Source organism: Papio anubis, chromosome 3 (genome assembly GCF_008728515.1).
Source record: "Papio anubis isolate 15944 chromosome 3, Panubis1.0, whole genome shotgun sequence".
Taxonomy (NCBI): domain Eukaryota; kingdom Metazoa; phylum Chordata; class Mammalia; order Primates; family Cercopithecidae; genus Papio; species Papio anubis.
In genome coordinates, this window is record NC_044978.1 from 128,801,354 (window position 1) to 128,828,322 (window position 26,969).

General features: G+C 38.2%; 1 protein-coding gene across 11 annotated transcripts in view; it reads right to left on the minus strand.

The window, feature by feature from the left end:
• Nucleotides 1-26,969, minus strand: part of WDFY3 (WD repeat and FYVE domain containing 3) — a 309,091-nt gene that overhangs the window by 180,956 nt on the left and 101,166 nt on the right. For all 11 annotated transcript variants that reach the window (XM_031664581.1, XM_031664584.1, XM_031664580.1 and 8 more), the window contains one exon: nt 6,655-6,865. In XM_031664581.1, the coding sequence (XP_031520441.1) occupies nt 6,655-6,834 (180 nt within the window). In that variant the 5' untranslated portion in view covers nt 6,835-6,865. The remainder of the gene's footprint in view (nt 1-6,654; nt 6,866-26,969) is intronic.

Below are 26,969 nucleotides of genomic sequence, written 5' to 3' on the forward strand. Positions count from 1 at the left end.
GGTTGTCAGGAAAGTTCTCTCTGAAGAAGTGACACTGCTGCCAAAGGATGATAGTGACTGCTGAGGAAAAGTTACAATCCAAAGAGACAAGGAAAGAGGGTTGCAGTCAGTGAGATCACAGCTGTGCAAAGACCTTAAAGTGAGACTGATTTTGGGGTATAGAGTAATGAAAAGGAGGCAGATAAAGCTGGGGCATTTTGTCTAAGAGGAAAAATGGTACAAGATAAGATTGGAGGGATAGAGGAACTAAAGCATGAATCTGACATTGCAGATAATACTGAATGGATAAGGTAGCAAAGAAAACAGTGTAGTTTTTGTGATTGACTTAAAAAATTAAATCTGAAAGTATTAGGTATGTTTTCACTACTTTCAATAAGTAGTGGTATTTCTTGAAACTATACAATGCTTCCATCATTTACATAAATGTTTGCCAAAGAGGATGCAGCATGAAGCTGGGTGTCAGAAGGTGTGCTCACTCTCAGGGAGTACTGACTACTTGTCAAATTTTTCTGGTTCTAGGTCAGGTACAGTGGCTCACACCTTAATCCCAGAACTTTGGCGGGCTGAGGTGGGTAGATCACCTGAGGTCAGGAGTTGAGACCAGCCTGGCCAACATGGTAAAACCCCATGACAACTAAAAATATAAAAATTAGCTGAGTGTGGTGGCACATGCCTACAATACCAGCCACTTGGGAGGCTGAGGCATGAGAACTGCTTGAACCTGGGAGGCATAGGTTGCAGTGAGCAAAGATGGCACCACTGCACTCCAGCCTGGGCAACAACAGAGCCAGACTTGGTCTCAAACAAACAACGACAAAAAATTTCTGGTTCTGCAGAGGAAGAAAGTTGGGCAAGAGAACAGGTAACACATTCAACTCAAAAGGGCTGATTCTAGAATAGATACGTAAAATTCATAACAGATTAAAAAAAAAACAGTACTGAAGAACAAAAATGCCTTCTTGCAAATTCACTAGAAATAACAACAACTACCATATAATACCCATTTAAAATCTGCCTAGCACTATTCAAGAATTTGGTGTCATTTAAGTCTCATAAAATCCTACAGAATAGGTTCTACTAGTAGCCTCATTTTACAGTTAAGAAATTAAGAGTTAGAGAAGTTAACTTAAAACAGGAGGTAATCCAGACAGAATTTAAAACTACATCTATCTGATTTCAAGCCAGGCTCTTAATCACTCAGTACTATATTTTTCTCAAACTGTGCATGAACCCTAGCACTGTAACTTTGCATAGTGTTCATCTTTACAGAAAAATAGCAAGGTTTGACTTATTTTTAAAAGAATCATTTTTAATATCCACCTAAATAGATTTCAGAAGATTTCCTGGCACCTCTTCAACCAAACATTTTTGGCACTCAGGGAAAACAAATTAATGATGTTGTCTAATGGCATTCAAAAAGGCTCAATATATACTTGTTACTGAATGGTGCTATTCAATAAAAATATATTAAATATGACTAATAAAGGAGAGGTTGGAATGTTTACAAAATTTTTAAAAATGGAGGCTTTTGTTTCCTAAATATGTGTTACATCTAAAGTTAAGTCAGACTATTGGCTATCATTAGTCCTAAAATAATTTGCTATAAATAACAATGTTAAAAAACTAACAATGAAGATGTAATTGCTTTATTTCATATGGTAAATCAGTTAAGATTTCTTATCAATTAATATAAATGATTAAGGAAAGATTTATTTTATGCTCTTTTTGGTTCTAAGAAGGACCATCAGATGAGAGTCTGAGAAGAACAGAATGCCTAACTCAGTCCCGTCCTCTCCTTTTGAGCTCTGCCTGCCTCATAAGAATATGCATTCTCATCTGCTCTGGCTGTGGCCTGCGACTGTCCAGTTCTGCCAGTGACTGGGTAAGTAAACATGACTATTTCAGGGCTGAATTCAGCGAGTCCTTTATTGCACAGACCCAAGCCACATTCTCCAGTATCAACTGTATTGGTATTACATAATAAGTAATAAAGCTGCAACAAAATAATTCATCTGTCTGCCTTCTGATCTCTCTCTTATTTGGTTCTAAGTTTGGGTGACCTCTCTCTTAAGCCAACAAATTTAAAAGTAATGATAATTTGTAAGGGATTTAAAAAGGACACTGTATTACATTTACATGCTTCTCAAATATAAATTGGAATTAAGTTAAAAAATAAGGACAGTTTCTTACAGAAGATCTAATTGGTAAACATTACATTTTAAAAATATACAACAAAATATAACAAATACTACAGTAATTAACAGTGGCAGTTATGAATTTTTAGACAACTAAAATGTTACTCATTTTGACAAGTTTAAACCAAATGTTTTCTTTTGTCAGCTTTTGTTCTGGGACTAAAGGTTAATTATTTTTAAGAATGCTGAATAAATATTATCCTGCTATTTTCAGACTTCACTATAATCTTTCAGTTTGAGCAAATCAGTAAGAAGGAAGATAACAGCAGCCTCCTTGTAGGACTGTAATGAAGAAAACAGGAGGCATTTTGAGAACCCAGCATGAGACCTGGCCCAGAAAAAAGACTCAATACATGTCATTTCCCAACCCATGTCTCTCAAAGGCAAAAATGATGCACTGAAATAACACTATTAAGCATACTTTAAAAACTAGTCTGTAGCTAGTTGTCCATGTCTAACTAGTCTGTAGCTAGGTGTCCATGTCTATTTTAGCTTGTTCACCATTTAGCTCTAATCAAGCAAAGTCTCACAATCAACACCTCAATCCCTTTTTAGAAATCATGGTAAGAACTGGTTGGCTCTAGCGACATACTGAGCTACTCACTCACCACAGGTATTTCTCACTAGTGGAGAATGTTCAAGCACAAATGGCCAAATGTTAAATAGATATGGCTACATATTTCTAAATTTAATGGAAATGGTGTCTAAGAACAATTTTAGTTTATTAATTATATCCAATGAATAAGAATTTTTTAAAAAACATTTTTCAAATTAGTCACAACAGTACAGATATAACTTTCTATCTTTTCATTAGTTAAGAGTTTACTGAATCTTTGTGATATTCAAATCACTCATTATATTAGAGGTTTAAAGCATTGCATACACATATGTTTCTAATCAACCAATTAAAAACTTTTGAGATAATTTGTTAATAGTTAATGAGACTTACAATAACATAGGACGTAAGACAACTAAGTCAAACATTATAACTAGATAGAGAATAATTATTAAAGCATCTCATATCTGCTTATTAAAAAAACAAATATTCCTAAGATTCTTCTAGTCTAGTAGACTGTGGAAGCCTAACTGATGAAATACATGGGATACATACATATGTAGGATATTACTTAATAATTCATGTTAATAGCCAAGAACAATTCCCTTAACTGCTCTAAACATTCTCATTACCTTGTAAACATTCCTAAGTCTGAGAGAAGGAAGTTACCTCAAACTACTCAGTAACCAACAGCACATCATGACATTAAAGTAAAACAAAAATAAGATTTAAAAACAAAACAAACTTCCGGGTAATAAAAATTAACTTCCCGGTAATAAAAATTAGTAACTTCCCTGAATAGGGCTTAAAACAATGGCTTGCCATAGCTCTCCCTCCCATTTTTTTTTTTTTTTTTTTTGAGACGGAGTCTCGCGCTGTGTCACCCAGGCTGGAGTGCAGTGGCGCGATCTCGGCTCACTGCAAGCTCCGCCTCCCAGGTTCACGCCATTCTCCTGCCTCAGCCTCCGAGTAGCTGGGACTACAGGCGCCCGCCACCACGCCCGGCTAGTTTTTTTTGTATTTTTAGTAGAGACGGGGTTTCACCATGTTAGCCAGGATGGTCTCGATCTCCTGACCTCGTGATCCACCCGCCTCGGCCTCCCAAAGTGCTGGGATTACAGGCTTGAGCCACCGCGCCCAGCCCTCCGTCCCATTTTTAAAAGAGCTATTTTAAACCTTTCCCCACCTCTTCTCACGTTCGTACTCTACCATCTCCTCCCTCTATCATTCTTGGCAGATAATCTATCCTATTATTTCATAAGCAAGGAAATGTACATTCTCTAAATGCATTAATGTTTCTATCCTCTTCCTGTTATATCCAACACAAGCTCATGGGTGATATGTGAACTAACCTTCCTTGCACTCTTGCCCTTCTGCCTTACCAGCATATAAAAACCTCAATCTCAATAAATCAGGTATTGCTTTCTCTACTTTTTCACACAGGCCAGTACAGATAAGGTCTAGTATAAATTTATCATCTCCAACCTTCACTGAGCTGACAATACTAATCAATTCTTTTACTGCCCCCTTTCAACGCTCTTTCTCACTCATTCCCTTTCACTAGTATTCCCAACAACAAAAATAATAATATTCATGTAATAAAAACAATAATAGATACAATAATAATAATAATAGGCACACATTTCTTGGGACACACTTATTAAGTGCTGTAAGTATGTTATCTGCATTTTACTCTCACGACAACCCAATAAGGTTGACATTATTATTTTACGGCCCAGAAATCGAAGGTAACTGTTCCTCCCCAGTGCATTAGACAACTAGAAGTCTAGTTCCTTAAGAGGAAGAAGAGAGATATCACCGCAAATCAAAGACAAGAACACTGATATGTAAACACTGGAGATTAAGTGATAGTCTATCTACTGAACGTGAGACATATTAAAACAATAAATAAATAAAATAGTAATAATAAAACAAGAAAGAATTCAAGGAAATTAAAACTGGGATAGTAATAGCACAACACTACTCTAAAAGAGCTAACGTTTGATTGACAGAGGTCCAGAAAAGGGGGAACATACAAGATACAGGGGAGAATATTCTCAAAGAAATCTTTCAGAATATTTACCCAGACTGAACAATACAAGTTTTCAGATTAAGAAGGCTTAAGCTGAAGCCACAAAAAATTTCAAAATAACGAGAAAAGGATGAGCCTAGAAAATTTCATACAGAAAGATAGATGAACAGAGAAAATAATATAGACAAGAAGTGAGACTAGATGGGATAGAGCCAGTTAGAGATTGGGGCACAGGGTGAGGGGGTGGGTGTGGAGAAAGGCATAGCCAAGGGCATGGAGATAGATCTGGAAAAAGGGAGATCCAGGGGAGAAGAAAAAGAGAAAGGGGAGAGTCAGAGACAGGGAGAGAAATAGGGACAGAGAGGAGATAAAGAGAGAAATGGGAGGACAGAGAAACACAGTGATGGAGAAGAGAGAGATGAAAGGCATAGAGAGACAGACAGAGATAGGAAGAAAGAAATGGAAACAGGGGAAGGCAGGGAGACACAGGATGAAAAGGACAGAGACAGGGCAAGGCAGAGAAAATGTGGGAGGGAGAGAGAAAGAGAAGGAGGAAAAAGAGCGAGAGAAGGGAAACCAAGAAACAGAGACATGGAGAGAAAGAAATTGAGACAGTTCTGAAGTCTGAGGAAAACAAGTTCTATAATAATAGAATAATAAAGGTGGTACCATATAAGGTTCATCTTTGAATAAATTTAAATTTACACCACTATCAGTAGAGAGCAAACACTGATTACTGCTTACACAAGCAGCATAACTAATAGGGAAAAGATGAGGAGGGCAGCGTGTATGAATGAGTGTATGTATGTATGTTACTGTCTGGAGGGAGAGGAAGTAAAAAAGCTAATTCTCATATTCCTCAGTAGGAAGTCAATTAAAACTACACAACCAACAGCAGTAAAAATATGTTATTTAAAAGCCCGTCATGGCAACAGCAATTAGTGGTGAAGAGCGGGAGAGCACCTATAAGCCTGTGAAACTATCTGACTTTTTTAAATGATGTATTTGTGAACTTTTGATACGCATAAAAAATTATTATTATTATTATTTTTGAGACAGAGTTTCGCTCTTGTCACCCAGGCTGGAGTGCAATGGCGTGGTCTCAGCTCACTGCAAACTTTGCCTCCCGAGTTCAAGAGATTCTACTGCCTCAGTCCCCCGAATAGCTGGGATTACAGGCACTTGCCACCATGCCTGGCTCATTTTTGTATTTTTAGTAGAGATGGGGTCTCACCATATTGGCCAGGCTTGTCTCAACCTCCTGACCTCAGGTGATCCACTTGCCTTGGCCTCCCAAAGTGCTAGGATTACAGGCGTGAGCCACTGCGCCCGGCCTAAAAAAAGTTATTTTAAAAATACCCAACAAGTTTGCTACATGTAATTTACAAAATATATTACAACATTAACTCTATTTGGTTTATCTATAGCCTATAACCATCCTCTTACAGTATCTCTTAAACAACAGCAAATTGTAATGACTTTTTAAAGTGTACAAAGGGCTTGGGCAGTTGTACCATTTGGTGTAATAAAATCATCACTTTAAAAGATAACAGAAATAACACAATTGATAATTTACAATCTATTCCTCTTCCAAAACTCAACCATAACAGGGACATTTTAAACAATGGTTCACAGTTTGCACTTTACCTGTTAAAAAATCAAAAAGTCTCACTGAATGTAGTTTATTCTGACCAGTTTCACATCAAGTCACATTGCTTTATAGCAGATTGGAAAGATGAAACAAGAACAGCAAACTTCTTAAAAACTAACTCATCCTATCATTTTTTTCTACCTATGGCTTACCAGTAACCTTCAGATTCTTGTAGTGCCTCCCAGTCCTGGAAGGTGTGTGTCTGGCAACCTGGACTTACCCTGTTAAACACTGGCAGCATCATATACAGTTTCTCTTCTTGTTCCTTCTGAGTCATGTGCCGGGGAGGATGGCACAACTCCGTGAAGAGCCGGCGGAGGTGCATCAGCCCTAAGGCGTTGTCTTGTGGGCTACACTCCTCCTGCCTCGGCCGCCCCATGATCCTCTTCACCATGTTCATCTTGGCTGGTTGGTGAGACACAATTCTAATTCTGTTGGAAAATGTCAATATGTGAAGAGTCAAAACATCATCATCTTGACTAGGTCAAACATGCATGTAAGAGCTTATAAGAAATTTGCAAAATAGAAAATTCTGTCTAAAATATATCTTTCTACTTCTTTAAAGAGAAAAGACAGAGAAGCAAAATTTGATGAATCCCCCGAAGGACAAATTATTAATCATAGCACTGGAAGTTCCTACTCACTCTGCCACAATTTGTATAAAATGTAAAACATTAATCAGACAAGTAACAATGTTTCCAATTAGTTTAGTCATATCAAGTTCAAAAATAAAGGCGCCAGGCATAGTGGTGCACACCTGCAATCCCAGCACTTTTGGAGGCTAAGGCAGGCGAATGGCTCGAGCTCAGGAGCTCGAGACCAGCCTGGGCAATATGACAAAACCCCATCTCTACTAAAAATACAAAAATTAGTCAGGTATGGTAGTGTGTGCCTATAGTCCCACCTACTCAGGAGGCTGAGGTGGGAAGATAACTTGAGCCTGAGGGGCTGAGGTTGCAGTGAGCCAAGATCACGCCACTGCATTCCAGCCTGGGTGACAGAGGCTCTGTCTTTAAATAAATAAATAAATAAATAAAATAAAAACACAAAGGGATCACAAAACTTACTATTAACAGACTTCTTAATGGTTAATGTAAAATTAATGAAAAAACAAACTTTATCCTAATCTCAAAACATCGAAGACAATCAAAAACCCCAAAACCTCACAACATTTTCTATTTTTCGTTATTTAATTTATAATTACTTTTTTTGCTAGAAAATTCAAGTATACCTTGAGTACCTGAAGAACAGTATATATTATAGATTAAAATGTGCACATTAAACACAATAATATCCTAACTTATAAATCATACAAGGATAGTGAAAATGATCATGTGACTGAAGACTACTTTCTATAGTTCGGTAAGTCATGTTAAATCATTTAGTGGATAATGATGCGCATTTTTCAAAGAAGTGAAATGGGGGGGCGGAGCAAGATGGCCGAATAGGAACAGCTCCAGTCTCCAACTCCCAGCGCGAGCGACACAGAAGACCAGTGATTTCTGCATTTTCAACTGAGCCTCTGCTGCTGACACCCAGGCAAACAGGGTCTGGAGTGGACCTCAAGCAATCTCCAACAGACCTGCAGCTGAGGGTCCTGACTGTTAGAAGGAAAACTATCAAACAGGAAGGACACCTACACCAAAACCCCATCAGTACGTCACTATCAACATCAAAGACCAGAGGCAGATAAAACCACAAAGATGGGGAAAAAGCAGGGCAGAAAAGCCGGAAATTCAAAAAATAAGAGTGCATCTCCCCTGGCAAAGGAGCGCAGCTCATCGCCAGCAACGAATCAAAGCTTGACGGAGAATGACTTTGACGAGATGAGAGAAAAAGGCTTCAGTCCATCAAACTTCTCAGAGCTAAAGGAGGAATTACGTACCTAGCGCAAAGAAACTAAAAATCTTGAAAAAACAGTGGAAGAATTGATGGCTAGAGTAATTAATGCAGAGAAGGTCATAAACGAAATGGAAGAGATGAAAACCATGACACGAGAAATACGTGACAAATGCACAAGCTTCAGTAACCGACTCGATCAACTGGAAGACAGAGTATCAGCGATTGAGGATCAAATGAACGAAATGAAGCGAGAAGAGAAACCAAAAGAAAAAAGAAGAAAACGAAATGAACAAAGCCTGCAAGAAGTATGGGATTATGTAAAAAGACCAAATCTACGTCTGATTGGGGTACCTGAAAGTGAGGGGGAAAATGGAACCAAGTTGGAAAACACTCTTCAGGATATCATCCAGGAGAACTTCCCCAACCTAGTAGGGCAGGCCAACATTCAAATCCAGGAAATACAGAGAACGCCCCAAACATACTCCTCGAGAAGAGCAACTCCAAGACACAAAATTGCCAGATTCACCAAAGTTGAAATGAAGGAAAAAATCTTAAGGGCAGCCAGAGAGAAAGGTCGGGTTACCCACAAAGGGAAGCCCATCAGACTAACAGCAGATCTCTCAGCAGAAACTCTACAAGCCAGAAGACAGTGGGGGCCAATATTCAACATTCTTAAAGAAAAGAATTTTAAACCCAGAATTTCATATCCAGCCAAACTAAGTTTCATAAGTGAAGGAGAAATAAAATCCTTTACAGATAAGCAAATGCTTAGAGATTTTGTCACCACTAGGCCTGCCTTACAAGAGACCCTGAAGGAAGCACTCAACATGGAAAGGAACAACCGGTACCAGCCATTGCAAAACCATGCCAAAATGTAAAGACCATTTAGGCTAGGAAGAAACTGCATCAACTAACGAGCAAAATAACCAGTTAATATCATAATGGCAGGATCAAGTTTACAAATAACAATATTAACCTTAAATGTAAATGGACTAAATGCTCCAATTAAAAGACACAGACTGGCAAACTGGATAAAGAGTCAAGACCCATCAGTCTGCTGTATTCAGGAGACCCATCTCACATGCAGAGACATACATAGGTTCAAAATAAAGGGATGGAGGAAGATTTACCAATCAAATGGAGAAAAAAAAAAGCAGAGGTTGCAATACTAGTCTCTGATAAAACAGACTTTAAACCATCAAAGATCAAAAGACACAAAGAAGGCCATTACATAATGGTAAAGGGATCAATTCAACAGGAAGAGCTAATTATCCTAAATATATATGCACCCAATACAGGAGCACCCAGATTCATAAAGCAAGTCCTTAGAGACTTACAAAGAGACTTAGACTCCCATACAATAATAATGGGAGACTTCAACACTCCACTGTCAACATTAGACAGATCAACGAGACAGAAAGTGAACAAGGATATCCAGGAATTGAACTCATCTCTGCAGCAAGCAGACCTAATAGACATCTATAGAACTCTCCACCCCAAATCAACAGAATATACATTCTTCTCAGCACCACATCGCACTTATCCCAAAATTGACCACATAATTGGAAGTAAAGCACTCCTCAGCAAATATACAAGAACAGAAATTATAACAAGCTGTCTCTCAGACCACAGTGCAATGAAACTAGAACTCAGGACTAAGAAACTCAATCAAAACTGCTCAACTACATGGAAACTGAACAACCTGCTCCTGAATGACTACTGGGTACATAACGAAATGAAGGCAGAAATAAAGATGTTCTTTGAAACCAATGAGAACAAAGATACAACATACCAGAATCTCTGGGACACATTTAAAGCAGTGTGTAGAGGGAAATTTATAGCACTAAATGCCCACAAGAGAAAGCAGGAAAGATCTAAAATTGACACTCTAACATCACAATTAAAAGAACTAGAGAAGCAAGAGCAAACACATTCCAAAGCTAGCAGAAGGCAAGAAATAACTAAGATCAGAGCAGAACTGAAGGAGATAGAGACACAAAAAACCCTCCAAAAAAATCAATGAATCCAGGAGCTGGTTTTTTGAAAAGATCAACAAAATTGACAGACCGCTAGCAAGACTAATAAAGAAGAAAAGAGAGAAGAATCAAATTGATGCAATAAAAAATGATAAAGGGGATATCACCACTGACCCCATAGAAATATAAACTACCATCAGAGAATACTATAAACACCTCTACGCAAATAAACTAGAAAATCTAGAAGAAATGGATAATTTCCTGGACACTTACACTCTTCCAAGACTAAACCAGGAAGAAGTTGAATCCCTGAATAGACCAATAGCAGGCTCTGAAATTGAGGCAACAATTAATAGCCTACCAACCAAAAAAAGTCCAGGACCAGATGGATTCACAGCCGAATTCTACCAGAGGTATAAGGAGGAGTTGGTACCATTCCTTCTGAAACTATTCCAATCAATAGAAAAAGAGGGAATCCTCCCTAACTCATTTTATGAGGCCAACATCATCCTGATATCAAAGCCTGGCAGAGACACAACAAAAAAAGAGAATTTTAGACCAATATCCCTGATGAACATCGATGCAAAAATCCTCAATAAAATACTGGCAAACCGGATTCAACAACACATCAAAAAGCTTATCCACCATGATCAAGTGGGCTTCATCCCTGGGATGCAAGGCTGGTTCAACATTCGCAAATCAATAAACATAATCCAGCATATAAACAGAACCAAAGACAAGAACCACATGATTATCTCAATAGATGCAGAAAAGGCTTTTGACAAAATTCAACAGCCCTTCATGCTAAAAACGCTCAATAAATTCGGTATTGATGGAACGTACCTCAAAATAATAAGAGCTATTTATGACAAACCCACAGCCAATATCATACTGAATGGGCAAAAACTGGAAAAATTCCCTTTGAAAACTGGCACAAGACAGGGATGCCCTCTCTCACCACTCCTATTCAACATAGTGTTGGAAGTTCTGGCTAGGGCAATTAGGCAAGAGAAAGAAATCAGGGGTATTCAGTTAGGAAAAGAAGAAGTCAAATTGTCCCTGTTTGCAGATGACATGATTGTATATTTAGAAAACCCCATTGTCTCAGCCCAAAATCTCCTTAAGCTGATAAGCAACTTCAGCAAAGTCTCAGGATACAAAATTAATGTGCAAAAATCACAAGCATTCTTATACACCAATAACAGACAAACACAGAGCCAAATCATGAATGAACTTCCATTCACAATTGCTTCAAAGAGAATCAAATACCTAGGAATCCAACTTACAAGGGATGTAAAGGACCTCTTCAAGGAGAACTACAAACCACTGCTCAGTGAAATAAAAGAGGACACAAACAAATGGAAGAACATACCATGCTCATGGATAGGAAGAATCAATATCGTGAAAATGGCCATACTGCCCAAGGTAATTTATAGATTCAATGCCATCCCCATCAAGCTACCAATGAGTTTCTTCACAGAATTGGAAAAAACTGCTTTAAAGTTCATATGGAACCAAAAAAGAGCCCGCATCTCCAAGACAATCCTAAGTCAAAAGAACAAAGCTGGAGGCATCACGCTACCTGACTTCAAACTATACTACAAGGCTACAGTAACCAAAACAGCATGGTACTGGTACCAAAACAGAGATATAGACCAATGGAACAGAACCGAGTCCTCAGAAATAATACCACACATCTACAGCCATCTGATCTTTGACAAACCTGAGAGAAACAAGAAATGGGGAAAGGATTCCCTATTTAATAAATGGTGCTGGGAAAATTGGCTAGCCATAAGTAGAAAGCTGAAACTGGATCCTTTCCTTACTCCTTATACGAAAATTAATTCAAGATGGATTAGAGACTTAAATGTTAGACCTAATACCATAAAAACCCTAGAGGAAAACCTAGGTAGTACCATTCAGGACATAGGCATGGGCAAAAACTTCATGTCTAAAACACCAAAAGCAACGGCAGCAAAAGCCAAAATTGACAAATGGGATCTAATTAAACTAAAGAGCTTCTGCACAGCAAAAGAAACTACCATCAGAGTGAACAGGCAACCTACAGAATGGGAGAAAATTTTTGCAATCTACTCATCTGACAAAGGGCTAATATCCAGAACCTACAAAGAACTCAAACAGATTTACAAGAAAAAAACAAACAACCCCATCAAAAAGTGGGCAAAGGATATGAACAGACATTTCTCAAAAGAAGACATTCATACAGCCAACGGACACATGAAAAAATGCTCATCATCACTGGCCATCAGAGAAATGCAAATCAAAACCACAATGAGATACCATCTCACACCAGTTAGAATGGCGATCATTAAAAAGTCAGGAAACAACAGGTGCTGGAGAGGATGTGGAGAAATAGGAACACTTTTACACTGTTGGTGGGATTGTAAACTAGTTCAACCATTATGGAAAAGAGTATGGCGATTCCTCAAGGATCTAGAACTAGATGTACCATATGACCCAGCCATCCCATTACTGGGGATATACCCAAAGGATTATAAATCATGCTGCTATAAAGACACATGCACACGTATGTTTATTGAGGCACTATTCACAATAGCAAAGACTTGGAATCAACCCAAATGTCCATCAGTGACAGATTGGATTAAGAAAATGTGGCACATATACACCATGGAATACTATGCAGCCATAAAAAACGATGAGTTTGTGTCCTTTGTAGGGACATGGATGCAGCTGGAAACCATCATTCTTAGCAAACTATCACAAGAACAGAAAACCAAACACCGCATGTTCTCACTCATAGGTGGGAACTGAACAATGAGATCACTTGGACTCGGGAAGGGGAACATCACACACCGGGGCCTATCATGGGGAGGGGGGAGGGGGGAGGGATTGCATTGGGAGTTATACCTGATGTAAATGACGAGTTGATGGGTGCTGACGAGTTGATGGGTACAGCACAGCAACATGACACAAGTATACATATGTAACAAACCTGCACGTTATGCACATGTACCCTAGAACTTAAAGTATAATAATAATAAAAAATAAATTAAAAAAAAAAGAAAAAAAAAAAGAAGTGAAATAGAATAGAAAAAAATAGAAGATAAGAAAAGAGTAACTTGTTTCATGGTATTTATTTCAGATAAGGGTGTATGAATGTATACTGAGTCATAATACAAAATGTATCCCTTGCTGGAGGCTGCAGTTAAAAAAATACACAAACTAACCACTGAGTTAAAGTATATACAGAATTAATAACAATAAGCTTTCAGAAAGCATCATTACCCCTTTTTAACCACTACTAACAATGCCAGTAATTGGCTAAGTCTAGATACAAAAACATGATATCTTATAAAAGGAACCAGGAAGGGTGGGAGGACATTCTGGGTATGCAAAATTTGGATGAAGGGCCATTTGCTTTTTAATCCATAGAAAAGCAGGCATCACCTGAGATAAATTTTTCGTTTTGCTACAGAACCACATAAGCCAGTATGCCATTTCTTAAGAAATGAAGGACTACAGCAAGGTTAGAGTTTTATTTACTAAACATCTGCCTACTGATTTTTAAAACTGTAAGAAGAATTTCAAACACACTTGCCCTTGAGAATTTTGAGTGAATTCCGTATTTGACTACAGGCATATGCTGAGGCACTGTAGCTAACAGGGGGACAGGATGTGATTCATCACAGGTGAAGAGGAGACAGACAAATTGTGCCTACAACTCTGCCAATGGCTTGTTTGCACTCAATGACTACTGTGCAAAGAGCACTCAGCACATTCTCAAGTGCCCAACTGCTGGAAACAGTGCTAAATACATAGGCAAAGGGCTGGGATGAGCAGTTAATCTGCAAAATAACAAAAGTTAGTACAGTTCAAAGATGTCCAATGTATCTTATTCTTGAAAAATATGTCTTCCAAATATAAATATTTCAACAAATATATTCAAATAACCTACTATGTGCTGGTATTTAAAGTCCTGGAAACCCCCAGAGCAAAACTTAAATTTGAAATGAACTATGAAAATTTTATAAATTAGCTAACATTTTAGATTTTGTATAGTTCTGCTCCTTTTCCTTACCCTGAGTTGATAATTTAGAGATTATGGATAGGACTTAGGGGATTCATGATACTCCAACACTTCAAAAATTTTTTTTCTAACAGAATTTCTCAGCTTTCAAAGGGGTCTAAATCATCTTTTAAAAGGTCAAGAATCATTCCCTGTTTTTAGAATGAGTTTCAAGGAACTTACAGAACATCTCATTTGCTCTTGATTCCAACTCACAAAAACGGAGTGAGGAGAAAATTCTCCATTTTTTTCTCCTACGTTTTATTGAGGTACAAATTGAGAAATAAAAATTGCATACACTTAAGATATACAACAATGTTCTGATATACATACACACTGTGAAATAATCAGCACAGTCAAGTTAATATATCCAAAGCCTGAAATAGTCATCATTCAAAAAATAAAATATGTGGTGAAAACATGTAATATCTACCCTCTTAGCAAATATCAAGTATACAATACACTATCAACTATCAGTGTCACACTGCCGTACATTAGATCTCCAGAACTTTCTATCCCTTGACCAGTATCTCTGTGAGTTTGACTATTTTATACTACACTTGTAACTGATATCATACAGTATTTGTCTTTGCATGACTGGTTTATTTCACATTTAGTATAATGTTCTCAAGGTTCATCTGTGTTGCTGCAAACGACAGCACTTCCTTTTATAAGGACGAATAATATTTCATTGTGTAGGCTGCACATGCACACATATATATCTCATTTTCTTTATCATTCAACTGTCAAGGGACATTCACATTGTTTCCATATCTTGACTTTTGTGATTAGTGCTGCAACAAACATGGGAGTGCAGGCATCTCTTCAAGATACTGATTTCATTTCCTTTGGAAATACACCCAGAAATGAGATTGCTGTATCATAAAGATAATTCTATTTTTAATTTCTTGAGGAACCTCTAAACTGTTTTCCAAAGTGGCTATACCAATTGATATTCCCACCAACAGTGTACAAGAGTACCTCTTTTTCCACATTCTGGCCAACACTTTTCCACATTCTGGTCAACATTCTCGCCATTCTAACAGGTGTGAGGGAATATCTTATTGTGGTTTTGATCTGCATTTCCCTGGTGATTATTAATACTGAGCATCTTTTCACACACCTATTAGATATTTAGGTGCTTTCTCACTTTTTAATCAGGTTATTTGAGTTTTGCTATGAGTTGCATGAGTCCCTTATGTACTTAAATCATTACCTACATCAAATATCATGAGGCTCTCCCCGTTTTTACCTAGTACTTTTTGGTTTCAGGTATTATATTAAAGTCTTTAGTCTATTTTGAGTGAGTTGTTGTATGTGGTGTAAAATAAGGTCTAATTTTATTCTTCTGCATGAGGATATCCAGTTTTCCCAACATTACTTATTACAGAGACTATCTTTCACCATTCCATGTTCTCAGCACCCTTGTTGAAGATCAGCTGACTGTCAGTGCATGGATTTATTTCTCATGTCTTTATTCCATTTCATTGGTCTATATGTCTGTTTTTATGCCAGTATGACACTATTAAGATTACTGTAGCTTTGCAATATATTTTGATATCACAAAATATGATACTTTCAGTTTTTTTCTTCTTGTTCAAGACTGCTATGGCTATTTGGGTTCTTTTGTGGTTCCACAAGATTTTTTTTTTTCTATTTCTGTAAAGAATGCTATAGGAGGCCAGGTGCAGTGGCTGATGCCTATAATCCCAGCATTTTTGGAGGACAAGGTGGGCGGATCACCTGAGGTCAGCAATTTGAGATGAACCTGGCCAACATGGTGAAATCCCGTCTCTACTAAAAATACAAAAAACTAGCCAAGTGTGGCACACACCGGTAGTCCCAGCTACTCAGGAGGCCGAGGCAGGGAATCACTTGCGCCTGGGAGGCGGAGGTTGCAGTAAGCCAAGATGGCACCACTGCACTCCAGCCTGGGTGAAAGAGCAAGACTCCATTACGGAAAAAAAAAAAAAAATGCGATTGGAATTTTTGATAAGGATTATGCTTAATCTACATATCATTTTGGGTAGTATGAACATTGCAACAACATTAACTCTACCAATCATGAACAAAAGAAATCTTTTTATTTATCAATGTTTTCTTTAATGTCCTTCATCAATGCTTTATTGAAGTGTACAAGTCTTTCACTTCTTCGATTAAGTTTATTTCTATGAATTGCATTTTTTCTGTTGCTATTGCAAACGGGATTGCTTCCTACCTTTAAGAGAAGCCCCCAAGATAAGAACTCACTCAAAGTACGATAGCAAAAAGGAACTTGGATGAGAATCCAGGCCTTTCAACTCCCAGTTAAGTGGCCTTCACCAGGCTTACTTATATTGAGGTATCAATTTTAAATTATAAAATCCTTGGAAACTGTGACTCTAGTTAGCATGTTTATTTATTTAGCATCAGGTAACAATCAGAATGTGAAAATAATCTTCTTTGAGTTTTCTGAAACACATAAATCTGGTTTTATTTTTCTTTTGAAACTAGTTCTCACTCTCACACCCAGGCTGGAGTGCATTGGTGCAATCACTGTGCTCACCGCAGCCTCGAACTCCTGGGCTCAAATGATTCTCCCAACTCAGCCTCCCTAGTAGCTGGGATGACAGGCGTGCACCACCATGCCTGTCTAATTTTTGTATTTTTTATAGAGACAGGGTTTCGTTCGTCCTGTTGCCCAGGCTGGTCTGAAATTCCTGAGCTGAAGCGATCCGCCTGCCTCAGTCTCCCAAAGTGCTGGGATTACAGGCATGAGCCACCACATCTGGCCTCAACTTTCATTTTCATTTTAAAAATACACATGATCACATTATGACAAATATTATCTCACTATATATAACCAAGCTATTGCAATATGGTTATTTAATATTTTATCAGATACAAAAGGATACACACCAAACAATCAAAAGTGGCAAAGATTCTCTCCTTGACCAAACTCTAGTTAGGTTCTTCAGAACTCTCTTCTCAACCAGGCTTGGCTTTTGGCCTTCAGTGCTTATCTCTTCATTGTCCAATTAAAAATCTGCTAAGTCAGTTTAGCCAGAATCCCCATTCTAATATCTGATTGGGTGGTCACATCTCCCACCATCCTCTAGGTAATGGATGTCTGATCACCCTGGCCTGCCTTCAGCAAGAATCTTGTTAGGTCAGTTTAGCCAGAAGCTCTAATGTTTCCTCTTAGTAATTTTCTATCCACTGACTGCCCCCTGCACCCCAACACTGCTACTTAGCTATAACATGCCTACCTTTCCTCGTTCTTTTCCAAGTTGAGCCCAATCTCTCCCTTTCACTGCAAAACTCCACTGGAATGATCCCTACATCTATCATGATGGTCTTGAATAAAGTCTGATTTATTGTTCTTTTACAAATGCCAGAGACCAGGCACAATAGCTCATACCTGAAATTCCAACACTTTGGGAGGCCCAGGAAGGCAGATCCTTTAAGCTCAAGCATTTGAGACCAGTTTGGGACACATGGCAAAACCCTGCCTCTACAAAAAATACAAAAATTGGCCAGGCATGGTGCTGCATGCCTGTATTCCCAGATACTAGGGAGGCTGAGATGAGGGGATCGCTTGAGTCTGGGGACATAAAGCCTGCAGTGAGCCGTAATAGTGCCACTGTACTCCAGCCTGGGTTACAGAGTGAGACCCTGTCTCAAAACCAAGTGCCAGAATAAATAATTTTTTTAACAGGAGCTCAGTGGGTTTACTGGTATTTCTCAATTACTCAGATAATCTCAATGATGGGGAAAAAAAATCAGATTCCTCCTTTGCTCCTAATGTACCAAGTAACACTTAAGCGTATCAGTTTTCTGAACCATGGTGGGACAGAATAGTAGGGTCTGCAGACAGGGCATCCAAGGACAATTTGTGTTGACTTCCCAAAGCTGGATCAAAAGGAAAACACCTGGGTCTGGAACTTCCAAAAGCTAAACCATAAGGAAATACCCCATCTCCCCAGGCCCGAGAAGCAAAGGATCAAAGGCTACTCTCCCTAACCCTCCCCTTTCCACCACGTCTTAGATGGAAGGGGAAAGTGCCCTGGATGGGCTGTGGGCCAAGCTCAGGCCATTCCTTCATCCGCAGAGGGCACCAATTCACCGCAGCCTTTAATTAGCCATGGACCAAATCCTTCATCCAGATAAGGAGTAGCTGATAGGACCTCAAAAGGAAGACTTAAATCCCAGAAAACTTTGTAACCAGGCCCTTGAGCCGCTTGCTTGGGCCCACTCCCACCCTGTAGAGTGCTTTCTCGCTTAAATAAATCCCTGCTTTTGCAGCTTCATTCCTTCATTACTTGTGCTTCACTGCGTGTGCATTTTGTCTAGTTCTTTGTAGAAAACATCAAGGACCTGGACATCTCACACTTCAGGCCTGCTCTCTGGTAACCATGGCTTTGGCTACATTTAAATGTTTACATTTAAAACATAATTCAGAACAAGAAGTAACATGTCTAAAATACTCTTCGGCAGTGAAAGAGTAGAAAGAATAGGCACTTATCAAACCTTTATAAACATGCCCATATAGTAAATCAGGTAACTTCAGGAGAAAGGCTCTAAACACCCTTGAATCTTGAGTTTCTTTCATCTATAAAATCTTTCCTCATCAACTTTTCGTAAAACTTAAATAACATCATTTCTGTAATATGCTAAGCATACTAGTTACATTCAATAAATGTTATCTTTTATTCCTTCACCTTGATCATGAAACATTTAATTTTTTATATGCATTTTTAGTTATTTAAACAAGCAAAGCAAAGGAAATACTATAAGCCCATATAGTACTGTTTTAGAGACTTGCAAAATGACACAAAAAATTAAGGAATAATTTATTTTTACTTGGATGTAGAATAAGAGGTTTACAAAGCAATAAAGAAAAGATATGCAAAATAAGGAGGACAAACCACAGAAGAATGTTTTTGCTTAATTTTAATGTTAGTAAGGGTTTTCAAAATATTTATAAAGATTATTGTGTATAAGAACTGACTTTCTAATACAAACCCTATTTGGTTTCATAAGAAAAAATAATGTTAGGACTGCCAGCAGGGGGTTATTTAAATAACAATGAGATAATTACTGCAATAAACCCAGACAGTATTTCTTAATCTAATCTCTTATGTTAATAAGAGAAAACCACTTTAAACTTGCTCACCCAAAATCATTTAAACAGTTTTCCATTACTTAAATCATAGATGGGTATAAACCAAGTAAATAGGCTAAATTTTTAAAATATATTTGTCAAGTAACTAGCTGCATTTGAGTAGCTCTGCTGAAAACTTAAAATAACTTTCCTAACTCTTTAATTATATAAGCGAAGAAACAAAACAGACTCACTACATTCAATAAATGTAATGTAAGCTCACATGGCTAAGTGAAATCTTACAGTTTCATCAGAGAATTATAAGCAATTACTGAGGTTTTTCTTTTTTCTTCTTCTTAATCTTTCTGGAAAATCCTATTTTTCCTTACACTTTGAAAAGTAAAGGCAAACTTCTTATACTTTTGAAGGATAAAGGCAAAACTCAGATGCTCCCAACAAACTGGGTATATAAACCAGCAATCTAATATGTACAGTAAAAAACAAACAAACCAAAACAAGTTTTAGATATAGTCCTGAATTTGAATTTAAAATTTCTACCTTCTGAAGCATTAAGTTTTTTGTCTGTCAAGGAGAGTCACTATCATATTTTAGCCCAGACTATGGTATTACAAGATTAGTCTAGTCTATGGACCCATCATACTATATATACACTGAGCCGCACAATTTCTCACATTTCTTTAAACATTTTTTGGTGTGCTTAATTCTTTTCACACAGAAAAACATATTCCAAAGCCAAAAGCAACTCACCTCCATTTAAGAATACTTCACTTACATATAATTTACAACAGCAACTGTTGAAATCTCCCTGCCGCCTTTCTGGAACCCTTCCTACTACAGCTCCCACTGCTATCTTGGGAGCAGAAATTGCAACCACTAATAGAAGCCCTAAAGGTAGATTTATCTTAATAGTTAAAAGGCAGTTAGGTTACTTGGTATGATTAATAAAGTCTAATTCAATTATATTATGGAATAAACTTTTGAAAGCTGATCTGAGATCACCAGCATTCTCTGAGTTTTTATACATATGATGCTAAAATTTTGTATAAAAGACATGCAAAAGGATTCTTATAACACAATACTTCTATAAAATGTGACTGCATAATACTGACAAGTTGTGCATTCTACATATGTTTGCTAACCTATAGTTCAGGTCATTTAGTTCGGTAATCACTGCCCACTATCCTCAGTGGAAGGCACAGTACAGGGAGAGTGAGCTCAGGAATGAGATGCACTTCAGCTGACCTAAAACTAACACAGATATGTCCCAGATCTTGGCATCATTAGGAATTTATTTCTGACATTTCAAATTCCAAAATCTCACTCTGAGATAATCTTTTAATCCATTCCCCTTTCTCATCACTGAATCTGCGGTCTTCACTAGAATCATTTATCCCTTGACTTCTCCCAGAGGTGAGGCCATATTTAATTCTCATCAGCATCTTCACGCCCCCTGCATTCCTGGCCTATACACCTTCTCAACATGTATTCCTACCTCCAAGAATCCAGCCACATCATTTCTTCTTTTCTAATTTTGGGTTGCTGGGTTCTACAGATAAAATTCTATAATTCTGTAGACTGGTTATAATATAGTTATTATTTTATACTTCTTTCCATAAATAAAAACTAATAATTCCAAATAGATTAAAGATTTGCATGTAAACAAACAATAAAATATTAGCAGCAAATATAAAAAGAATACTTATACTTTAGGGTAAATCTTTAAAAGGAAAAAAAAGACAGACTTATGGCCAAAAATACCACAAAGTTAAAAGATAAGCAACAAATAGGCAAAAAATATTTGCAGTCCTTCCAGCAAAGTATTAATAATTAGGATATCCATGGAACTCAGACTCAACCACCCTACAGCAAAGTAGACAGGGAATACAAATAGACTACTCCCAGTAAAAACACTACACAACATATATGAAGAGGTACTTAAAATCACTAATCCAAGAAATGCAAATAAAAACAAAGTACAATTTTTTGATCAGTAGTTTGGTAAAACTAATAGGATTTCTCTTCATAGACAGTAAGAAGTACTAAGTAAAATGGAAACTACTATACATATAAGTCAACAAGAAGTTATCCTGTAGAAATATTCACACAGATCACAAAGATGTCATACAATGTAAATTACCGCATTATGTTATTATAATCATTTTCAATAGTGAAAAAACTAGAAACAATCTAGTCCTTTAACAGATCAATAGGTAATTCATGGTACATCCATGTCATGGAATATCGATAAAAGAACATGTATTAATATGAAAAGAAAAGTTAAATAAAAAACAAAATAAGGGTTTTAGCACCAAAATGTAAAGAGCTTTGAAGTCATCTCCTGTTCTTACATAAGAAACCACCGGATAAACTTTAACTCAAAGACTTTTCTTGGGCCCATCAAAGAACTGAGGTCGCAGGGCAAACAAACCCCGGAAGTCCAGAGTCACAGCTAAAATCAGCCTACCTGGATCAGAAGTCTCTGCAGTCATGAACTGGTAGGAACACCTCAATGGTAACTGGGACAAATTGGTGGCAGGTGAAAGTGGACTAGCATGAGAGGGAGAAATGCCAGAACCACAAATTTCCAGGGTTCCAATCACAGTAGGTTTTCACGGCGAAGATCTGAGAAAGATCCCCTCCCTGGCTCTACCAGAGAAGGGGAAGAGTGAGTAATCGTTGTGAAATGCTCTCAGAGTATTCTCCATAACAAAGGCCTACACTGCAGGATGAAAGATTTTATCAGAGACTTGTCTTTCCTGGGGGAAGGGCATTTCTTCCCCTCCAGCCCCTTTAGCCTTCTGGTCTCACTTGAGGTCCAGGAAGAGCGGGCAAAGAAAGAATAAAGGAAGCAAAGCCCAGGGGAAACACTTGGAAGGTCACAGCCCAGAGTCCAGGTCCACTAAAACACTGATATTTAGTAACAAGATTATAAAACATTTTCCCTTCCTCCATACTTTCACCACACCAATAGGGCTCTTAAAAAAAAAAAAAAAAGAATCAAAAGGAAATGCTAGAAATCAAAAGCACTCTAACAGATAGAAGAATGCTTTCATAGGCTCAATAGCAGATGGATACTGCTGAGTAAAGAGTCAGTGAATTGAAGACAGGTCAACAGAAACTTCCAGAAAGAGAAGAGAGAAGGGAAAAACAGCATATTTAAAGTAATAATGACAAAGAACTTTGAGAACTTTGCAAAATTAATGACAAACACCAAACCACAGATACAGGAATCTCAGAGAATGCAAACATGATAAATACCTAAAAGACTACATGTAGGTATATTATATTCAAACTGCAGTAAATCAAACATAAAGAGAAAATCATGGAAGCATGATGAGGTAGGGGGATAACAGGGAGGGAAAACAGTATCAATAAAGGAACAAGGATAAACGTTTTAGTGGGCTTCTCATCTAAAACATACAAGCAAGAAGAGAAGGAGTAAAACAGTTTAAGCATTAGGAGAAAAGCCCACCAACCTAATATACCAAATTCCCACCCATGAAATTCCTAGGAATTCTGTATCTAATGAAATTATCCTTCAAAAATGAAGAAAGAATAAATATTTCCTCAAATAATCAAAAACTGAAAGAACTTGTTGTGAGGAGATCTTCTCTGCAAGAAACGTTAAAAGTTCTTCAGAAAGAAGAAAAATAATATGGGTCAGTAAATTATATCTATATTAATGAAAGGAAGAACACTGGATAAGGAATAAATGAAGGTAACATAACATTTTTATCCTTTTTTTTTTTTCTTTTTTCGAGACAAGATCTCACTGTTACCAGGGCTGGAGTGCAGGCACGATCCTGGCTCACTGCAGCCTCAACCTCCTGTGTTCAAGTGATCCTCCCACCTCAGCCTCCCGAGTAGTTGGGATTACAGGAGCATACCACCACAGCCAGTTAATTTTTGTATTTTCTGTAGAGATGGGTATTTGCCATGTTTTGCAGGCTGGTCTCAAATTCCTGGCTTAAGTGATCTGCTCACCTCAGCCTCCCAAAGTGTGAGGATTACAGGCGTGAGCCATCATGCCTAGCTTTTAATTATACCTAATTGATCTAAAAGATAACTGATTGTTTAAAAATAGCAATAATGTGTTGGATGATTATAGCTTATGAATAAGTAAGATAAATGAGAGCAGTATCACAAGGGAGAGGAGGGAGGAGCTGGTAATGCTATTGCAAGAAACTTGCAGTATACCTCAGTGATAAAAAGTGTCATATGAAGGCAGATCAAGATAAGTAAAAAGTGAATGTTGGCATCTAGGGCAACCATTAAGTTTAATATGCTCCCAGGTGCGGTGGTTCATGCCTGAAATCCCAGCAATTTGGTAGGCTGAGGCGGGCAGATCACGAGCTCAGGAAATTGAGACTATCCTGGCCAACATGATGAAACCGCGTCTCTATTAAAAATACAAAAATTAGCCAGGCATTGTGGTGGGCGCCTGTAGTCCCAGCTACTTGGGAGGCTGAGGCAGAAGTATCACTTGAACCCTGGAGGCAGAGGTTGCAGTGAGCTGAGATCAACACTGCACTCCAGCCTGGTGACAGAGGGAGACTCCGTCTCAAAACAAACAAAGAAACAAACATTAGCTGGGTGTGGTGGTGGGCGCCTGTAATCCCAGCTATTCGGGAGGCTGAGACAGGAGAATCACTTGAACCCAGGAGGCAGAGGTTACAGTGAGCCAAGATCCGGCCACTGCACTCCAGCCTAGGGAACAGAGCAAGACTCTGTCTCAAACAAACAAACAAACAAACAAAAAACAAATTTAATATGCTAAGATAGGGGATTAAAAGAAATCATATAAAATGCTCAGTTAAACCCTGAGCAAGAAAAGAGGGGAGGAAGGAACGAAGAACAAATGCAACAAATAGAACACAGTTACAAACATGACAGATATTTATCCTACTAAATCAATAATCACTATAAATGTGAGTGGTCTAAATACACCAATTAAAGGACAGAGAATGTCAGAGGGGATTAAAAACTCAAATCCCATAGACAATATAGTATCTATATGAATGTAAATTTAAATATAAATAATCAGATAGGTTAAAGGTAAACAGATGGAGAGAAATACGCCATGCTAACTCTAATCAAAAGAAAGCTGGATTCTATTGACTTACCCTTGAAATATAAAAGATTTTTTAAAAAGCAGGATGGAGTAGCTAAATTAATTTTACACAATGTAGTCTTTTGAATAAGAAAATAATATCAGGGATAAAGAGAGGCATTATATACTGACAAAAGGATCATTTCTACAAGAAGACATAACAATCCTTAATGTGTATAGGTCTAAAAGGAATATAAAAATATGTAGGGCAAAACCTGAACTGAAGGGAGAAAGAGACAAAATGATTATTAGAGTTTGAGACAGCACTCATACATTAATTGATAAATCAAGCATGCAGGAAATCAATACATATACAGTTTACCTGAACAGCACTATCATTAAACTAGATCTACAGTTGACATTGATAGGATACTTGATCCAACAACAGCAGAATACACATTCTTCTCAAATTCACGTGAAACATTCACCAAGACAGACCACATTCTGTGCTATAAACACACCTTCACAAATTTCAAAGAACAGAAATCATATAAAGTGTGCTCCCAGACCACAATGAAATTAAAAGGGAAATTTGGAAATTAAACAACACACTTCTTTTTTTTTTCTTTTTGAGACGGAGTCTCGCGCTGTCGCCCAGGCTAGAGTGCAGTGGTGCGATCTCGGCTCACTGCAAGCTCCGCCTCCCGGGTTCACGCCATTCTCCTGCCTCAGCCTCCTGAGTAGCTGGGGACTACAGGCACCAGCCACAGTGCCCGGCTTTTTTTTTTTTTTTTTTTTGTATTTTTAGTAGAGACAGGGTTTCACCGTGGTCTCGATCTCCTGACCTTGTGATCCGCCCGCCTCGGCCTCCCAAAGTGCTGGGATTACAGGCGTGAGCCACCGCGCCCGGCCTAAACAACACACTTCTAAATAAACATATGGTCCAAAGACTTGTCAAGAGAAACTGAAACACATTTTGAACTAAATGAAAATACAACTTATCAACATGCATAAAATGCAGCAAAAGCTGTTCTTTGAGGAAAAAAATTCCCTCAAAGCACTAAATATACACATTATAAAAGAAAGATCTGAGGATTAATAAACTACATTTCTACCTTAGGAAACTAGAAAAAGAAAAGTAGTTTAAGCTTAAAGAAAACAGAAAAAAAAATCAAAATTAGGGCAGAAATTATTGAAATTGAAAAAAGATAACAGAAAATCAATAAAACTAAATGCTTGCTCTTTGAAATGATCAGTAAACTTAGTCTAAATCTCACTAACACATGACTGGTGTCCCGTTCCTTCTTTTTTTTTTTTTTTTGAGACAGGGTCTCATTCTGTAACCCATGCTGGAGTGCAGTGGCATGATCGGGGCTCAGTGTAGCCTCAACCTCCTGTACTTACATAATTCTCCTGTCTTGGCCTCCCTAGTACCTGGGGCTACAGGCATGCACCACCACACCTGGCTAATTTTTGTATTTTTTGTAGAGATGGAGTTTCGCCACGTTGCCCAGGATGTTCTCACACTACTGGACTCAAGCAATTCACCTGCCTTGGGCCTCACAAAATGCTGGGATTACAGGTGTGGGCCACTGCCCCGGGCCTGGTGTCCTGCTCTTAAAGCTCCTAAGTTATCTTCCGAAAAACCAAGCAGAGGCCGGGCGCGGTGGCTCATGCCTGTAAACCCAGCACTTTGGGAGGCCGAGGCAGGCGGATCACCTGAGGTCAGGAGTTCCAGACCAGCCTGGTCAACATGGTGAAACCCTGCCTTTACTAAAAATATTAAAATTAGCTGGGCGTGGCAGCACACACCTGTAATCCCAGCTACTGGGGAGGCTGAGGCAGGAGAATTGCTTGAGCCCAGGAGGCAGAGGTCTCAGTGAGCCAACATTGTGCCAATGCACTCTAGCCTGGCTAACAGAGCAAGACTCTGTCTCAAAAATAAACAAACAAACAAACAAAAACAAAACCACAAAGCAGGTATCATACCACTCTTCTGATTTAAAACCTCTGTTGATTCCTTATTGTCTAAGAATAAATTAAAATACAATTTTCAGCATCATTTACCAGTAAGCCACCTCTTTCACTCTAAATTCTGCCACACTGAAAGTATCTCCGAGACTGTTAGGCCCTTTCAGTCCTCTATGTATTATGTATACTGTTTTCTCTGCTACCGATGCCGCCCATCCTCTGCTTTTCCAAGTAGCCTAAAATTCAGCTCTAAGGTCACCTTCTCAGAGAAGTCTTCCCCAAATCTCCAGGCAGAGTTTGTTGTTCACCTTTTAGCCTGCCATGAAACTTTAGTTACAAAGTCATGCATTGCTTAACGACAGGGATATGCTCTGAGAAGTGCACTGTTAGGCGATTTTGTCCTTGTGCAAACATCAGAAAGTGTACGTACACGAACCTAGATGGTACAGCCTACTACAAACCTAGACTATACGGTATAGCCTATTGCTCCTAGGTACAAACCTGTCTGACAGCATGTTGCTGTACTGAATACTATAGGCAACTG